General features: G+C 45.5%; 1 protein-coding gene across 16 annotated transcripts in view; it reads left to right on the top strand.

Annotated features, from left to right (window-relative positions):
• FAM110A (family with sequence similarity 110 member A) overlaps positions 1-14228 on the top strand; it is an 897957-nt gene that overhangs the window by 644609 nt on the left and 239120 nt on the right. For 13 of the 16 annotated variants that reach the window (XM_068262827.1, XM_068262817.1, XM_068262813.1 and 10 more), the window contains one exon: positions 12551-12685. The exons of 2 other annotated variants lie outside the window; for them this stretch is intronic. In XM_068262827.1, the coding sequence (XP_068118928.1) occupies positions 12668-12685 (18 nt within the window). In that variant the 5' untranslated portion in view covers positions 12551-12667. Of the gene's footprint in view, positions 1-10349; positions 10368-12550; positions 12686-14228 lie in introns of those variants that run through there. One more of the 16 variants, XM_068262825.1, reaches the window with a different exon arrangement.

Genomic DNA, 14228 nt, shown 5'->3' with positions numbered 1-14228 from the left:
ACTCTGCTGTCGAGTAGTCTGCTCTCCAGCGTTTTCGTATTTGGGTCAGCTTCGCGCTTAGGCCAAATACAGGAATGCCACACACACAATACAATCCTACAGTAGCAAGGCACAATCAGGCACTGAACTTGTAACGCAAATTACACTGCAGTCTCTTTCTAGGCTATGAGCTGTTAGTACATCAGAAGTCAGGCTTATTAAATAAATATTTAATATTCCAAAAAGTGGAACAGTGCAGACAAGAATATATACAAAAAATTTACAAAAACAAAGTAAAAATTACAAAGATACACAGGAAACAAAGATACACCCAAGACAGTTTACATAAAAATAAAAACAGGAGTAAACGTTACCAGTACGAGGTCTAACTTGGTCGTGGGAAGACACAAATTTCTGATTCAATCAGGATCATCTCTAGCTATGCGCTACCTCCAAGAGAAGATGATTTGTGAAGGTCTTATGCTGGCTCTTATAGGCCGATTTGTTGCCCGGGGCAATTGATGTTCAGTCCCACAACTAATGGAATTTTCCCAAATGTGTGACATCACCGTCTGCTGAGCCCCCTGTCACATCTGGGCTAGCTGTGACACGCAAATTCCAAGGCTTTCCTGGCCCACTTTGAACTTTGCAGACTCAATTAGTCCGATTGTATTTTGAGAACAACAAGTATCCTGTTTACATGTACAGACTTCAAAGCAATTCAAACACTTCCAGCCCAATATTCAGACCAACAGGTAGCCGATCACCTGTATAGGCTTCAAAAGTGGTCGGGTAATTGTCTAATTAACCGTATCCTTGCTAGAGGCTAGGTAGACATTTCCTAATTAAATGTCCAGGTTCCTTTGCCTATTCAATGTAACTGGTCTATTCAATGCAGACAATGGTAGCCTCCTTGCTGGACACTGAATGGAAATGTAATTTACATTGACATACAGAAACTCACATTAGCAGCTTCCATCAGCCAGGTGACCAATTATACCCTGAAGCCAGCTGCCATACACATCTGACATAATACACAGCAGACAGAAAATGTGAAAGTATGCTTCTGTATTATCCCAACATCATAACTAGCTGCTATATCATGACACTTCTCACCTACTTGTTGGTACTTTTTTCAACTGCAAAGTGCAGAAAAGTTATTTTAAAGAGAACCTGTACTGAAAAAGGAGGGGGGGTACTTACCTCGGGCGGGCTGTGGCACAGGCGTGCCTGCAATATTTACCTTCCCCGGCTCCAGCGCAGAGGCAGCGGCTCTCAGCTCGGATCAGGCAGAAATAGCCGATCCCAGTCGGGTCCGCTCTACTGCGCTGGCGACTAGTTCCACCTGATCCGAGCCGAGAGCCGCTACTGCGCCTACGCTGGAGGCGGGGAAAATAAATATTTACATGGCCGCCGCTCAGAGCGCCCTTATAGAGACCACCGTGGGATGGGGAAGCCTCTATCAGATCCAGAAAATTCTCCCTCCTGAGGTAAATACCCCCCAGGGCCACTTTTTCTCATTACAGGTTTTCTTTAAACAGAAGATGAAAAATTATCTCCTTGGAGAAAACGCAGGCGAAAAAGTTAATTGCGTATGGGCCCTTATTCAATTCACTCTTTCTCCTGAGTTTTCTCCTAGGTGATCACTTTTCATCTTCTTTTTATTCATATTTATTATTATTTGTTTTGATATTTTCACACCTTCACAATCAAAATGCCCTTGAAGTCAGCAACAAACAAGCAAATACTCAGAACAGTGTTCACAGTACTTTTCCACCTCGCTTTTCATAGTTTTTCAATTGCAGAATGCTGAAAAGTTTTTTTAAACATAAGATGAAAAATGATCTCCTAGCAAAGTGAGTGTTTGTTTGATGTGTTGTAGCTGTTAGATCAGAGTCAGGTGCTGATGGGCATGTCGTACAATCCGTACAATCTGTACACCCTGGCTGTAAATGGACAGGAAAATGTCCTGTGCCTGACGCCTGCAGTGTTTTGCAAGCCACCTGCTCCAGCCATGTGTGTCTCCAACACTGCTCGGGCTAAATGACTGACATCTTTACTGCCTCCTCTCTCTCTCTCTCTCTCTCTCTCGAAATATATATATACTGCAGCCTACAGGGCTTCAGCTGGCTGTAATATCAGTAATATGAAATACTGGTACACACTGTGCAACGTCTGTCCTGTACGAATAGAAATTCACAACTCTGACAACCTAGACAGCTCTCTGTAATCCCCCCCCCCCATACATTCCCTCACCAGTTTCTAGTTCACCATGTCCTGCCGCAGTCTGCCTCTGAACATGACCTCTAGTAATGTCACCCTCTGTCCCTCCGCCAATGTCAGCTCCTCTCATACTTTTGTACTGAGGACTTCTCACAAGCCTGTCACCTTCTCTGGCATTCCTGTCCTCCTGTGTCACAGGCAGCTGCCCCTGAAATAGATTATTGTTCGTAAAATAAAGACCTGATGGTCATAACTAGCTTGTACATTTGTCAACAGAAAAATCTAGATTTACCAAAAGTCATTACGGATTCCTTTGTTGACCAAAAACGTCTCCGATTTTTATTATCATTTGTTTTAATTTCGATTTTCGTATTTTCAACAGAAGGGGAAGGTTCACACTTGTTCTGAAAACGTATCCGTGGCTCCGGGTTTTTAGCCCAGATCAAAAACGGAGCCACGGATACCAATGTTAAAAATAGCAGCAGTCATCACTTAAAAATTAAAAAAAAAAACGGATCAGTCTGCGTTCAGGGGGATCATTTTGAAAACCTGAACGGACAGGATTTTTTGGACAGGATTTTCACAGACCGCACATGGAGCCGGATACACTGAGGGGTACTGAAGGGCAAGAGGAAAACGGATCCCGCTCTACACAGGCAGCTTTTGACACAGAAACAGATCTGTTTTCTGTGTCCCAGGGGAGGAGGGCCACCATGCTGGAGGGGGAAGCAGGCAGGAAGGGGGGCAGCGGCAGGGGGGACATCCTCGGTCCCCCCTTCCCTCGCTCCCCCTCCAGCTAGTTTCATTAATTAAAATCAATGTAGCAATGTATAAAAGCCAAGCGGCGAGCGGGGGAACTTACTTCCTTGCGTTCCACTGCTCGCCGTCATTTCCTGCCATGCCGCCCAATGAAGTACAGAAGGAGGCATTGCAGGAAGTGACGGCAAGCAGTGGAACGCAAGGAGGTAAGTTTCCCGCTCGAAGCTTGGCTTTTATACATTGCTACATTGATTTTAATGATTTTAACTAATGAAACTAGCTGGAGGGGGGAAGGGGGGACCCAGGGGAGGGTGGTAACCCCCCTCCCCACGCTGCCCCACTTTCTGCCTGCTACCCTCCTCCAGCATGACGGCCAGGGCTGGGGATACGTTTCCACGGACTGGAAACGTAGCTGCAAATAGGCCATTTTCTCTCAAAAATGAGAGAGAGAGAAAAATTTGTTTACAAAAATCTGCAACTGACAAGCGTGGACCTAGCTTAAGAGACAGCACTGTGTCAAAAGGTTTAAAGCGTAACTGTGGTAACCATAACGTAATGAATAAAATTGCTTCTTTTATTACAATGTCCATTTATAAATTGTTTAGCTAGCGTTTGCCCATTGTAAAATCTTTCCTCATCGCTATTTACATTATGAAATTTCTCGCTGGTGGTGACCTCTTTAGTCCTGCCAGGTGATCTCTGTGCATAGAACTCTCAGTAAATAATATCAGCCATACCAATGTCTCGGGTGATCTATTTGAGAAAAGGAACAGATTTCTTGTGGGAAAGGGGGTATCAGCTACTTATTGGGATAAAGTTCAATCCTGGGTTCCTCTTTAATCATTTGTGCAAAAGTAAATGCTTACCTAGGGAGAGAGAAGCCTCTGGATGCACCAAAGGCTTCCCTCACTATCCTCCTCAGCTGTTCGGGACCCTTTTTTACATCGAGGCCATGTTCCTCTTCTGGCACGAGTGAGGCCATGCTGCACCCGCGCCTGCACAATAGCTCGTGCATGAGTGGCTCCGGCTTACTGCACAGGCTTGGCCATAATTGTGCATGCGCAGTACTGCCGTGCTCATTCCTGAAGAGGAGCGCGGCCCCTGATATGATTACCAACTAGCCCTTGTTGGTAATCTTCTGAGGGATTGGAGGATGGCTTGGGAAGCCTCTATAGTATCCAGAGGCTTCCCTCTTCTTAGGTAAGTATCTTTTTTCATACCTGGAAGGTAAGAAGGTTTGCCTCAGGTACACTTTAAAGTACCCCTGAATGGGGGTAAAATAAAGCCTGTGGTGGGCTAGATTACCCAATCCTGATGATGCTCATTGTCTACAGGGTGCCCTGTCCCCAGTTATCTTTGTATTCAAATGGATCCCTCCAACACATATTCTCCCAGTAGTCCCCCTCCCCCAGTGGTGATGAGCGATTCAGAATTGCACATGCCTGGGTCCCAAACCAAGGAAACACGGGGGGTGGGGGGGATGGTGCCCCCCTGCGCACTCCTCTGGCATCCAAATGAGGTGCAAGCAGGGTCAGCCCAGCAGAGCACAGGCAGGCCTAGTATACTCCTTAACTGCCCGCCCCGTGCAGTCTCACTCCCCCACAGACATCTATGTACAGTCATTCACCCCACTACACAAGCCCGCTGCCTGGGTGTCACCCTGGACTCAGCCCTCTACTTTACCTACCCACCCCACATCCAAACCATTGCTAGGGTCTGCAACTTCCATTTACGCAACATCTCCGAGATCCGCCCTTTCCTGACCCCGGACACTGCCAAACTCCTTGACGATTTCCTCATCATCTCCCACCTGGACCACTGCAACACCCTCCTGTCAGGCCTTCCTTAGAACTGCATCACCCCCCTACAATCCATCATGAATGCAGCAGCCAGACTAATCTACTCATCACACCGTTCTGTCACCACGACTCCCCTATGCAAAATCCCTTCACTGGCTTCCACTACGCTTCAGAATCTGTTTCAAGATCAAGATGTTTGGCCTACAAATCTATACACAAGTCCTGCCCGACCTACATCTCTGACCTGGTCAGCAGATACACACCGGTGCCCAGTTTTCTCCTCCAACAACCTCCTCCTAAACACCCCACGCATCTCACACTCCCATGCTCGACTACAGGACTTCACTAGAGCTGCCCACATCCTGTGGAATTCTCTCTTACTGCCCATCAGGCTTGCCCCCTCCTTCAGCACTTTCAAACAATCCCTCAAAACTCACCTCTTCAAGGAGGCCCACCCCACCTCAACGCTGCCCTAACTCTCTCTGCTAAGAACCTCTCGATGCAGCCCCCCTCCTTTCGTGCCTTTGGCAGGGCCCTCTCTCCTTGTATATCATGCTTGATTGTACACTTCACCCAGAGTAATGTGAACTTGTACTACTGGGACTTCCACTCCAGTGTACGATCTGGCATTGTATTACTACCTGTATTGTGTTGTGTACCTTATTGCTTATTACTTGTATTGTGTTATTGTATCTTATTGCTTATTACCGGTATTGTGTTATTGTATCTTATTGCTTATTACCTGTATTGTGTTATCGGTCACCCCTGTCTGCAATCTTATGTATTGTACAGCGCTGTGTAATATGTTAGCGCTATATAAATCCAGTAAATAATAATACTAATATACTTTTTCTATGTGAAGACCAGCACACTCCAGACAATGTTACTGAATAAGCAATTTTTACTGAATTCAGCAGATTTAACTATTGCATTTTAACAGTGACAATCCAGTAGGTGAAAATGGCAAAAAGGTAGTTACCAATAAATGGTAACCAGAGTCCACCAACCGAGCCCAGCCTAACTGGATATATTAAGCAGTGGTTGCTACAGAGTCCAGTATTTATAGCTTCCAATTCATGTGTCCTTTGATCTGACAACAGACACTGGCCACAAGGTGATTTAGCCACTGCCGCCCGTCCTCAAGTAAAAAATCCCAAACCTTGCATGGACGGCAATAGGAAGCTCTTGTCCATGAACGCTTTCTTTCACTGATACCCAACAAGCAAGACCGGATTTACCATAAGGCACTGTAGGCACGTGCCTACAGGCGTCTGATGATGGAAAGGCGGCTCACTCCTTGAGTGCCTCCTTCCTATGCAGAGTCCTGATGAGAGTGTAAATGAGAGGTTACTCACCCAGCTCTCAGCATTCCACTGATGAGTTCTCCCTTCATTTGGGGGCAACTTAATACTGAGGGTACCTCTGGCTACCTAATACTAAGGTGCACCTGTAGCTATCTATGAAGGGCAAGGGAAGTAAGGGAGAAGTTACAGCTGGGCCAGGCAGCACACTTGCTGTGTGGTTTGTTGGAGGTATGTAGGTTCATGGAGCTTTTGAGTGTGAAGCATAGCTTGACACAAGTGTCTTGCAGCGATCTACGTCTATCTTAGCCCATTTTTCATGGGCAAAAGTCTCCAGTTCAGTCACATTCTTAGGCTTGCACGCTGCAACTGCTTTCTTTAAGTCCCACCAGAGGTTCTCAATCGGATGTAAGTCTGGTGACTGCGATGTTCCAGCCTTTAATCTGCAACCATGTGCTAGTGGACTTGGAGGTATGCTTGGGATCATTGTCCTGTTGAAAGGCCCAATGTCTCCCAAGCCTCAGGTTTGTGACGGACTGCATCACATTTTCCTCCAATATCTCCTGGTACTGAAGAGGATTCATGGTACCTTGCACATGCTGAACCTTCCCTTTACCTGCAGAAGCAAAGCAGCCCCAAAGCATGATGTACCCCCCGCCATGCTTCACAGTAGGCAAGGTGTTCTTTTCTTCATAGGCCTTGTTCTTCCTCCTCCAAACATAGCGTTGATCCATGGGCCCAAACAATTCTAATTTTGTTTCATCAGTCCACAGAACACTATCCCAAAACTTTTGTGGTAGTGTTCTGTGGACTGATAAAACAAAATTAGAACTGTTTGGGCTCATGGATCAACGCATGGATCAACAAATCTATGCTTCACGTTTAAAAGCTGTTATAACTGGAAAAGAATGTTGTACTAAGTACTAAGAATGAATGTCACTTGGGGATTGAATAAAACTGCTAATGATGTGAGCACAGAAAATACATTTGTGGTTATTTCATTATAAATGTTATGTTATATTTGTCTGACTTACAAGTGCATATTTGATTTAATTGTAAACAAGATGACTGAAATGATCAAAATCAATGTCAAACTGGCCAAAACACTTAAATTTCAGTGGGGGTTGAATAATTTTGAACACAACTGTATCAGTGGGAACATTAGAGAAAACACCTACCCTGTTCTCTGTTTCATTCTTCACTGTTCAGCTTGCTTGTTAGCAACCCTGATAAAATGCCAGACTGAGCATTCAGTCTGGCTTTGCTATAATGACTCAGCTATAATGATTCCTGAGCAGAGCCAGAAGGGGGCAGACTTGGGCTTAAAAAGACCCCAGAGAAAACAGACTCAGCTATAATGATTCCTGAGCAAAGCCAGACTGAATGCTCAGTCGGGGATTTTATCAGGGCTGATTAGAAGCAGGCTGAGCAGTGAAGAATGAAACAGAGAGCAGGGTAGGTGTTTTCTCTAATGTTCCCACTGATATATATGGTAAAATACATGAGGGTGCTTCGTCTCTGGTTCACTTTAACAAATCAGACCTAAATTTCTAGACTTCTAGTCGAGTATAAACTGTACTTATTTTATTATCCCAAAACTCACTGTAATTGATTGGCCTCAATTCACTAACCTTAACTCCTGTCTTTAATAACTCTTCTGAGTTGTTTTACAGTGACCACAATTATATCCACATGGTGATAACTGTAAAACAGCTCAGAAGAGTTATTAAAGACAGGAGTTAAGCTTAGTGAATTGAGGCCATAGTTCAAGATCCTTCTGAATGCAACTTAAAGTGAACCCGAGGTGAAAATAAACTGATGAGATAAACAATTATATTTATCCTCCTACTCCTTAAAAAAATGACTAAGTATCCCATGGTTTTCATTTATGTTTTAACATTCACAAAGTAGGTTGAATGTTTTACTGTCTCTAATCAGTCGCAGTCTATTACGGTAACTGTTCCAGAGTGAAAATACAAGAACTATTGATCGGTCTAAGCTACACTGACCAACTAAACTATACTAATCCTTGGTTTCCCCCACCAGCTAAGATACACTACACTGCATACTACACTGCACTAATACAAAACTGTACTGCACTAACACTACACCGTACTAACTCTACACTGCACTAACACTACACTGCACTAACACTACACGGTACTAACACTACACTACACTAGCACTACACTGCACTAACACTACACGGTACTAACACTACACTACACTAGCACTACACTGCACTAACACTACACGGTACTAACACTACACTACACTAGCACTACACTGCACTAATACAAAACTGAACTGCGCTAACACTACACTGCACTAACACTACACTGCACTAACACTACACTGTACTAACACTGCACTAACACTACACTGCACTAATACAAAACTGTACTGCACTAACTACACTGCACTAACACTACACTGTACTAACACTACACTGTACTAACACTACACTGCATTAACACTATACTGTACTAACACTACACTGTACTAACACTACACTGCACTAATACAAAACTGTACTGCACTAACACTACACCGTACTAACTCTACACTGCACTAACACTACACTGCACTAACACTGTACTAACACTACACTGCACTAACACTACTCTGCACTAACACTACACTGTACTAACACTACACTGTACTAACACTACACTGCACTAGCACTACACTGCACTAGCATTACACTGCACTAATACAACACTGTACTACACTAACTCCACACTGTACAAACACTATACCTTATTAACACTACACTGCACTAACACTATACTGCACTCTACAGTGCACTAACACTACACTGCACTAGCACTACAGTGCACTAACACTACACTGCACTAACACTACACTGCACTAACACAACACTGCACTAACACTATACTGTACTAACACTGCACTAACACTACACTGCCCTAACACAACACTGTACTAACACTACACTGTACTAACACTGCACTAACACTACACTGCACTAACACTAAAATGTACTAACACTACACTGCACTAACATTACACTGTACTAACACTACACTGCACTGCACTGCACTTCTCAACACAGCAAAGACTGTTGAACTGGTGGTAGATTTCAGGAGGAATCCCCCCCCCTCCGTCCGGTTATCATTGGAGGAACAGAAGTCTCTACTGTGTCATCGGTCCGGTTCCTGGGCACGACTCTCACCAACAACCTGAAATGGGAGCACAACACCACCAAAATTCAGAAGAAATCCCAGCAGAGGATGTTCTTCCTGCACCAACTGAAGAGATTCGGCATGTCCAAGGAACTGCTGACCAGCTTCTATACTGCCACTATAGAATCCATCCTCTGCTCCTCAGTCATTGTCTGGTACGGGGGCGCAACGGCCAGCGACAAACAGAAACTGCAGAGAGTCATAACTGATGCAGAGAGAATCATCGGGTCTCCGCTTCCGCCTCTTGATCTCCTCCACTCCGCTAGGTTGAGGAAGAGGGCCTCCATGATCTCCCGTGACCCCTCCCACCCTGGCAGCCACTACTTCAAGCTCCTCCCACTGGGACGTCGCTATAGGACTATTCCATCCAAAACCACCAGGCGGAAGAATACCTTCTTCCCCCAAGCTGTACGGTCACTGAACTCCAACCTCCCCCGGCCCGGCCTGCTGTTCTAACTGCCGGGTTAGCCGGCCCCGGACGCTGCCTGCCTTGTTCCTATCCGAATATGGACTCGGGGCCCTTAACAGCATTTTATTTTATCTGTCTACTGCATTTTTATAACTGTCTACTGCATTTTTATAACTGTATGTGTTGTATGTCTGCCTACGTCACCTATGCCACGTGTACCACAAATAATTCCGACTACAGCTCTGCTGTATTTGGCGAAATAAAACTGATTCTGATTCTGCTTCACTAACACTACATTGCACTAGCACTACACTGTACTAACACTACACTGCCCTAATAACACTGCACTAACACTACACTGCACTAACACTATACTAACACCACACCTCACTAACACTACACTAATACTTCCATACTGCACCTGATCCAGCCACCGCGCTCCTCTCCCCCTTTCTGTCCGGTCCTACGAATGCCTACGTGCTCCTCTTCTCATCGTGGAGCTGGTGATATAACGGGACACAACAGCTGCCTGCCGTTATACCGCTCCAGGTCCTCCATACTTGTGATGTAGTTCTGCACTGTAATCTCAGTGGCGCACATGTGCCAGGGTCACAGGGTCAGGAGGAGAAGAGGAGCGTGTCAGCACCCACAAGACTGAAGCGAGGAGGAAAGGAGTGCAGCAGCAGGATGGGTAGGTGCTTCCCTGTGTGCTATGCACTTCTTTTTACCTAATCTTCTGCAATTAAAACACACCCACTAACCAAGAAAGCCTATCTCAGAGAGGTACTCTGCTTCTCCCTGTGCCACTTAGCCAGCCTATCACAGAGTGGTACTCTGCTTCTTCCTGTGCCACTGAGCCAGCCTATCACAGAGAGGTACTCTGCTTCTTCCTGTGCCACTGAGCCAGCCTATTACAGAGTGGTACTCTGCTTCTGCCTGTGCCACTGAGCCAGCCTATCACAGAGAGGTACTCTGCTTCTACCTGTGCCACTTAGCCAGCCTATTACAGAGTGGTACTCTGCTTCTACCTGTGCCACTGAGCCAGCTAATCTCAGAGAGGTACTCTGCTTCTACCTGTGCCACTGAGCCAGCCTATCACAGAGAGGTACTCTGCTTCTGCCTGTGCCACTGAGCCAGCCTATCACAGAGAGGTACTCTGCTTCTACCTGTGCCACTTAGCCAGCCTATTACAGAGTGGTACTCTGCTTCTACCTGTGCCACTGAGCCAGCTAATCTCAGAGAGGTACTCTGCTTCTACCTGTGCCACTGAGCCAGCCTATCACAGAGAGGTACTCTGCTTCTGCCTGTGCCACTGAGCCAGCCTATCACAGAGAGGTACTCTGCTTCTGCCTGTGCCACTGAGCCAGCCTATCACAGAGAGGTACTCTGCTTCTACCTGTGCCACTTAGCCAGCCTATTACAGAGTGGTACTCTGCTTCTACCTGTGCCACTGAGCCAGCTAATCTCAGAGAGGTACTCTGCTTCTACCTGTGCCACTGAGCCAGCCTATCACAGAGAGGTACTCTGCTTCTACCTGTGCCACTGAGCCAGCCTATCACAGAGAGGTACTCTGCTTCTGCCTGTGCCACTGAGCCAGCCTATCACAGAGAGGTACTCTGCTTCTACCTGTGCCACTTAGCCAGCCTATTACAGAGTGGTACTCTGCTTCTACCTGTGCCACTGAGCCAGCTAATCTCAGAGAGGTACTCTGCTTCTACCTGTGCCACTGAGCCAGCCTATCACAGAGAGGTACTCTGCTTCTGCCTGTGCCACTGAGCCAGCCTATCACAGAGAGGTTCTCTGCTTCTACCTGTGCCACTGATTCAGCCTATCACAGAGAGATACTCTGCTTCTACCCATGCCACTGAGCCAGCCTATCACAGTGAGGTACTTTGCTTCTACCTGTGCCACTGAGCCAGCCTATCACAGAGTGGTACTCTGCTTCTACCTGTGCCACTGAGCCAGCCTATCACAGAGAGGTACTCAGCTTCTACCCATGCCACGGAGCCAGCGTATCACAGAAAGGTACTCTGCTCTCCCTGTGCCACTAAGCCAGTTTATCTCCGAGTGATAACCGGAAAGTTGCTATTGGATCCCATGATTTCTAAAAAAAAATGACATCTCATAATGACATTTACAGTAACAGAAATGCAGCAGTATACGTTTAAATTCTGTTTTATTTGACACTTTACCTAAAGAATAAAGAAAAAAACTGCTTTAACAACAAACAAAAAGAAAGTTAAGAATGAAAAATGTACTTTTTCCTGGACAACACCAGCATCATATTATGTTTACATTCTCTTAATTGGCCACTTTAAGTGGATCACCTTACTGTGCCCTATTTTTCTTGTGTATGTCTAGTAATGTCGCTGATGGATGATTGCTGAGATTTTTATTTATTTTTTACTGATGGGCAGTACCAGTTCTGATACAGCAGGCGGAGCTGTAGTGCTATGTATTGGAAGTCCATAGAAAATAAATTACATGTGAGCTCCTTGTCACAGCGCCTCTACAGACTGATATTGTGCACTACACTCAGTAGGAACACCAATACCGTTTTGATACATTCTTTTTCAGAAGTATCAATAGTTATTCCATGAGTGAGGAGACATTTCTCAATGGAAAAAGTTTAAGTTGTTTACCGATGAGCTTTTATTTTATCTACCTAACAGTATATGCATTATATAAGAATGATACTTACCTTGGCAAATGCTCCAAGTTTAGATCTTATGAAGGACTTGTTTCAGCATTCAGTACCTTCAGGTAACGAAAGATTCTAGCACTGAATACTAATATGTACAAAAACAGAAATTCTAGAAAGCTTGCACTGCAGCAGTGATTAGGAATACAAGTATGCATTCTCTTTCTTTGCAGACGAGAGAGAGGAATATGTAGCAGAATCTACTATGAAGACAAAGCCTGACGGGCAGCTGTCCAGAAAGCAGAGCCTGGAAGAAAGCTTGTGAAATCCACGAGAAGGACATAAAAGTGATGTCATTTCTAGCTAAGGTAACTGCAAAAAAGTTACACTTTAGGACAAAACAAATACATGAGTTTCCAGTATTTCTATCTGTTTCCCCGCATGTGAATTTGCATGCCATTTTAAAGCCTACTCAATAGGCTGCATCCACATTTGCATGCGTGAAAAAAAATGTATGGCTGGTAGGATAAAATTGCATCACGCATGTGAATCTCCATAGCTATGGGTGGCACAAAGGGATGGTTCTTCCATGAAGCAACGTGAATCACATGCTTCAAGGCGGTAACAATTAGAGGGCGGCAAGCGGCGGCTCCCTTCCCCAAATGACCCATCCTCGCACTCCTCGTCTCCCCCTCCCTAGATGCATGGCGCTGCTTCACTCACCTACTCTCAGCGTTCCAGCAATGGAATCTCCATCCCCCGTCCAGCGTTACTGTATCCATAGCTACAGCAGTGCCTCATGTGACCTGTTACATGCTGCCGAGTCACATGAGGCACTGCTGTAGTCAGAGAGGAAGCAGGACTTCAGGTGTGTCTGGTAATCCCATCACTAATCTGCTGAGAGTGGGTGAGTTATGCGGTGCTGGTGCAGCACATACCCGGAATCCTGGGAATCAGATGCTGCGGGTCAGCAGGGAGGAAATGCTGTCTTGGAGGAAGCAGAGGGAGGTAAACGTAGCGCCAGTGCCTGCAATGCACAGCCTGATGTGTCTCTCCGGTCCGGCTTTGTACACACACGTGGGGGGGCATCCTCATAATGTATTGCTTCAGTCTGCAAAAAGTCTAGAACCTGGTGGCTTGGATAGAGAGATTCGGTTGCATTCTCAACACTAGTGGGCATTCAGGGCCCATTTCCAATATCGCAAATTCGCATGCGTTTTTCGCATGCAAATTCGCATAGCAATACAAGTGAATGGGACTGTTTCCACTTGTCAGGATTCCTTTGCGTTTTTCTGTGCAGAAAAAATTCACATGGCAGAGCCATCAGAATTCGCATATCACATACCGCTATGCGAATCGCATACAATTTATATAATAGGAAATTCGCATGAGGTTTGGGTATGCGAATTTTTATGCGAATTCGCATGAAAATTCGCATAGACCCGCATGCGAAATTCGCATCCGCATGCAAATTTTTACCGCTGCGATTTGCACCACACAAGTGAAAATGCAGCCTTAGCCTTACAGATTGCCTGAACATGGGAAGTTGGTTAAATTCTCACAAAGACAATTCAATGCACATATATAAAGTTATTTTTAGGAGATATTGATCTTTTTTACTGTTCAGTCTGGGTGTGGAAATTTCACAGCACTGCCTAGAGCCTCGGACACACATACAAGGCATGTCGCCGGACAAGAACCAAGACTTGATCCCTCAGGTGACAGGGGGGAGGGCCAACAGAGCACTGCACAAGGAGCATCTCAGAGCGGACATCATGCGTGTGTACGTAGCTTTAGTGTATGACCCAATTTACTAGTACAGTATAAACAAACTGCTGTCAATAAACAGAGGCCAAGCTAACCATTTAGTGTCTGAAGCTTGTGGCAGGTAACACTTAAACTCTACATCCT

Source organism: Hyperolius riggenbachi, chromosome 12 (assembly GCF_040937935.1).
Source record: "Hyperolius riggenbachi isolate aHypRig1 chromosome 12, aHypRig1.pri, whole genome shotgun sequence".
Classification (NCBI taxonomy): Eukaryota; Metazoa; Chordata; class Amphibia; order Anura; family Hyperoliidae; genus Hyperolius; species Hyperolius riggenbachi.
The sequence above is the reverse complement of the archived record's forward strand: the minus strand, read 5'-3'. Positions and strand labels throughout refer to the sequence as shown.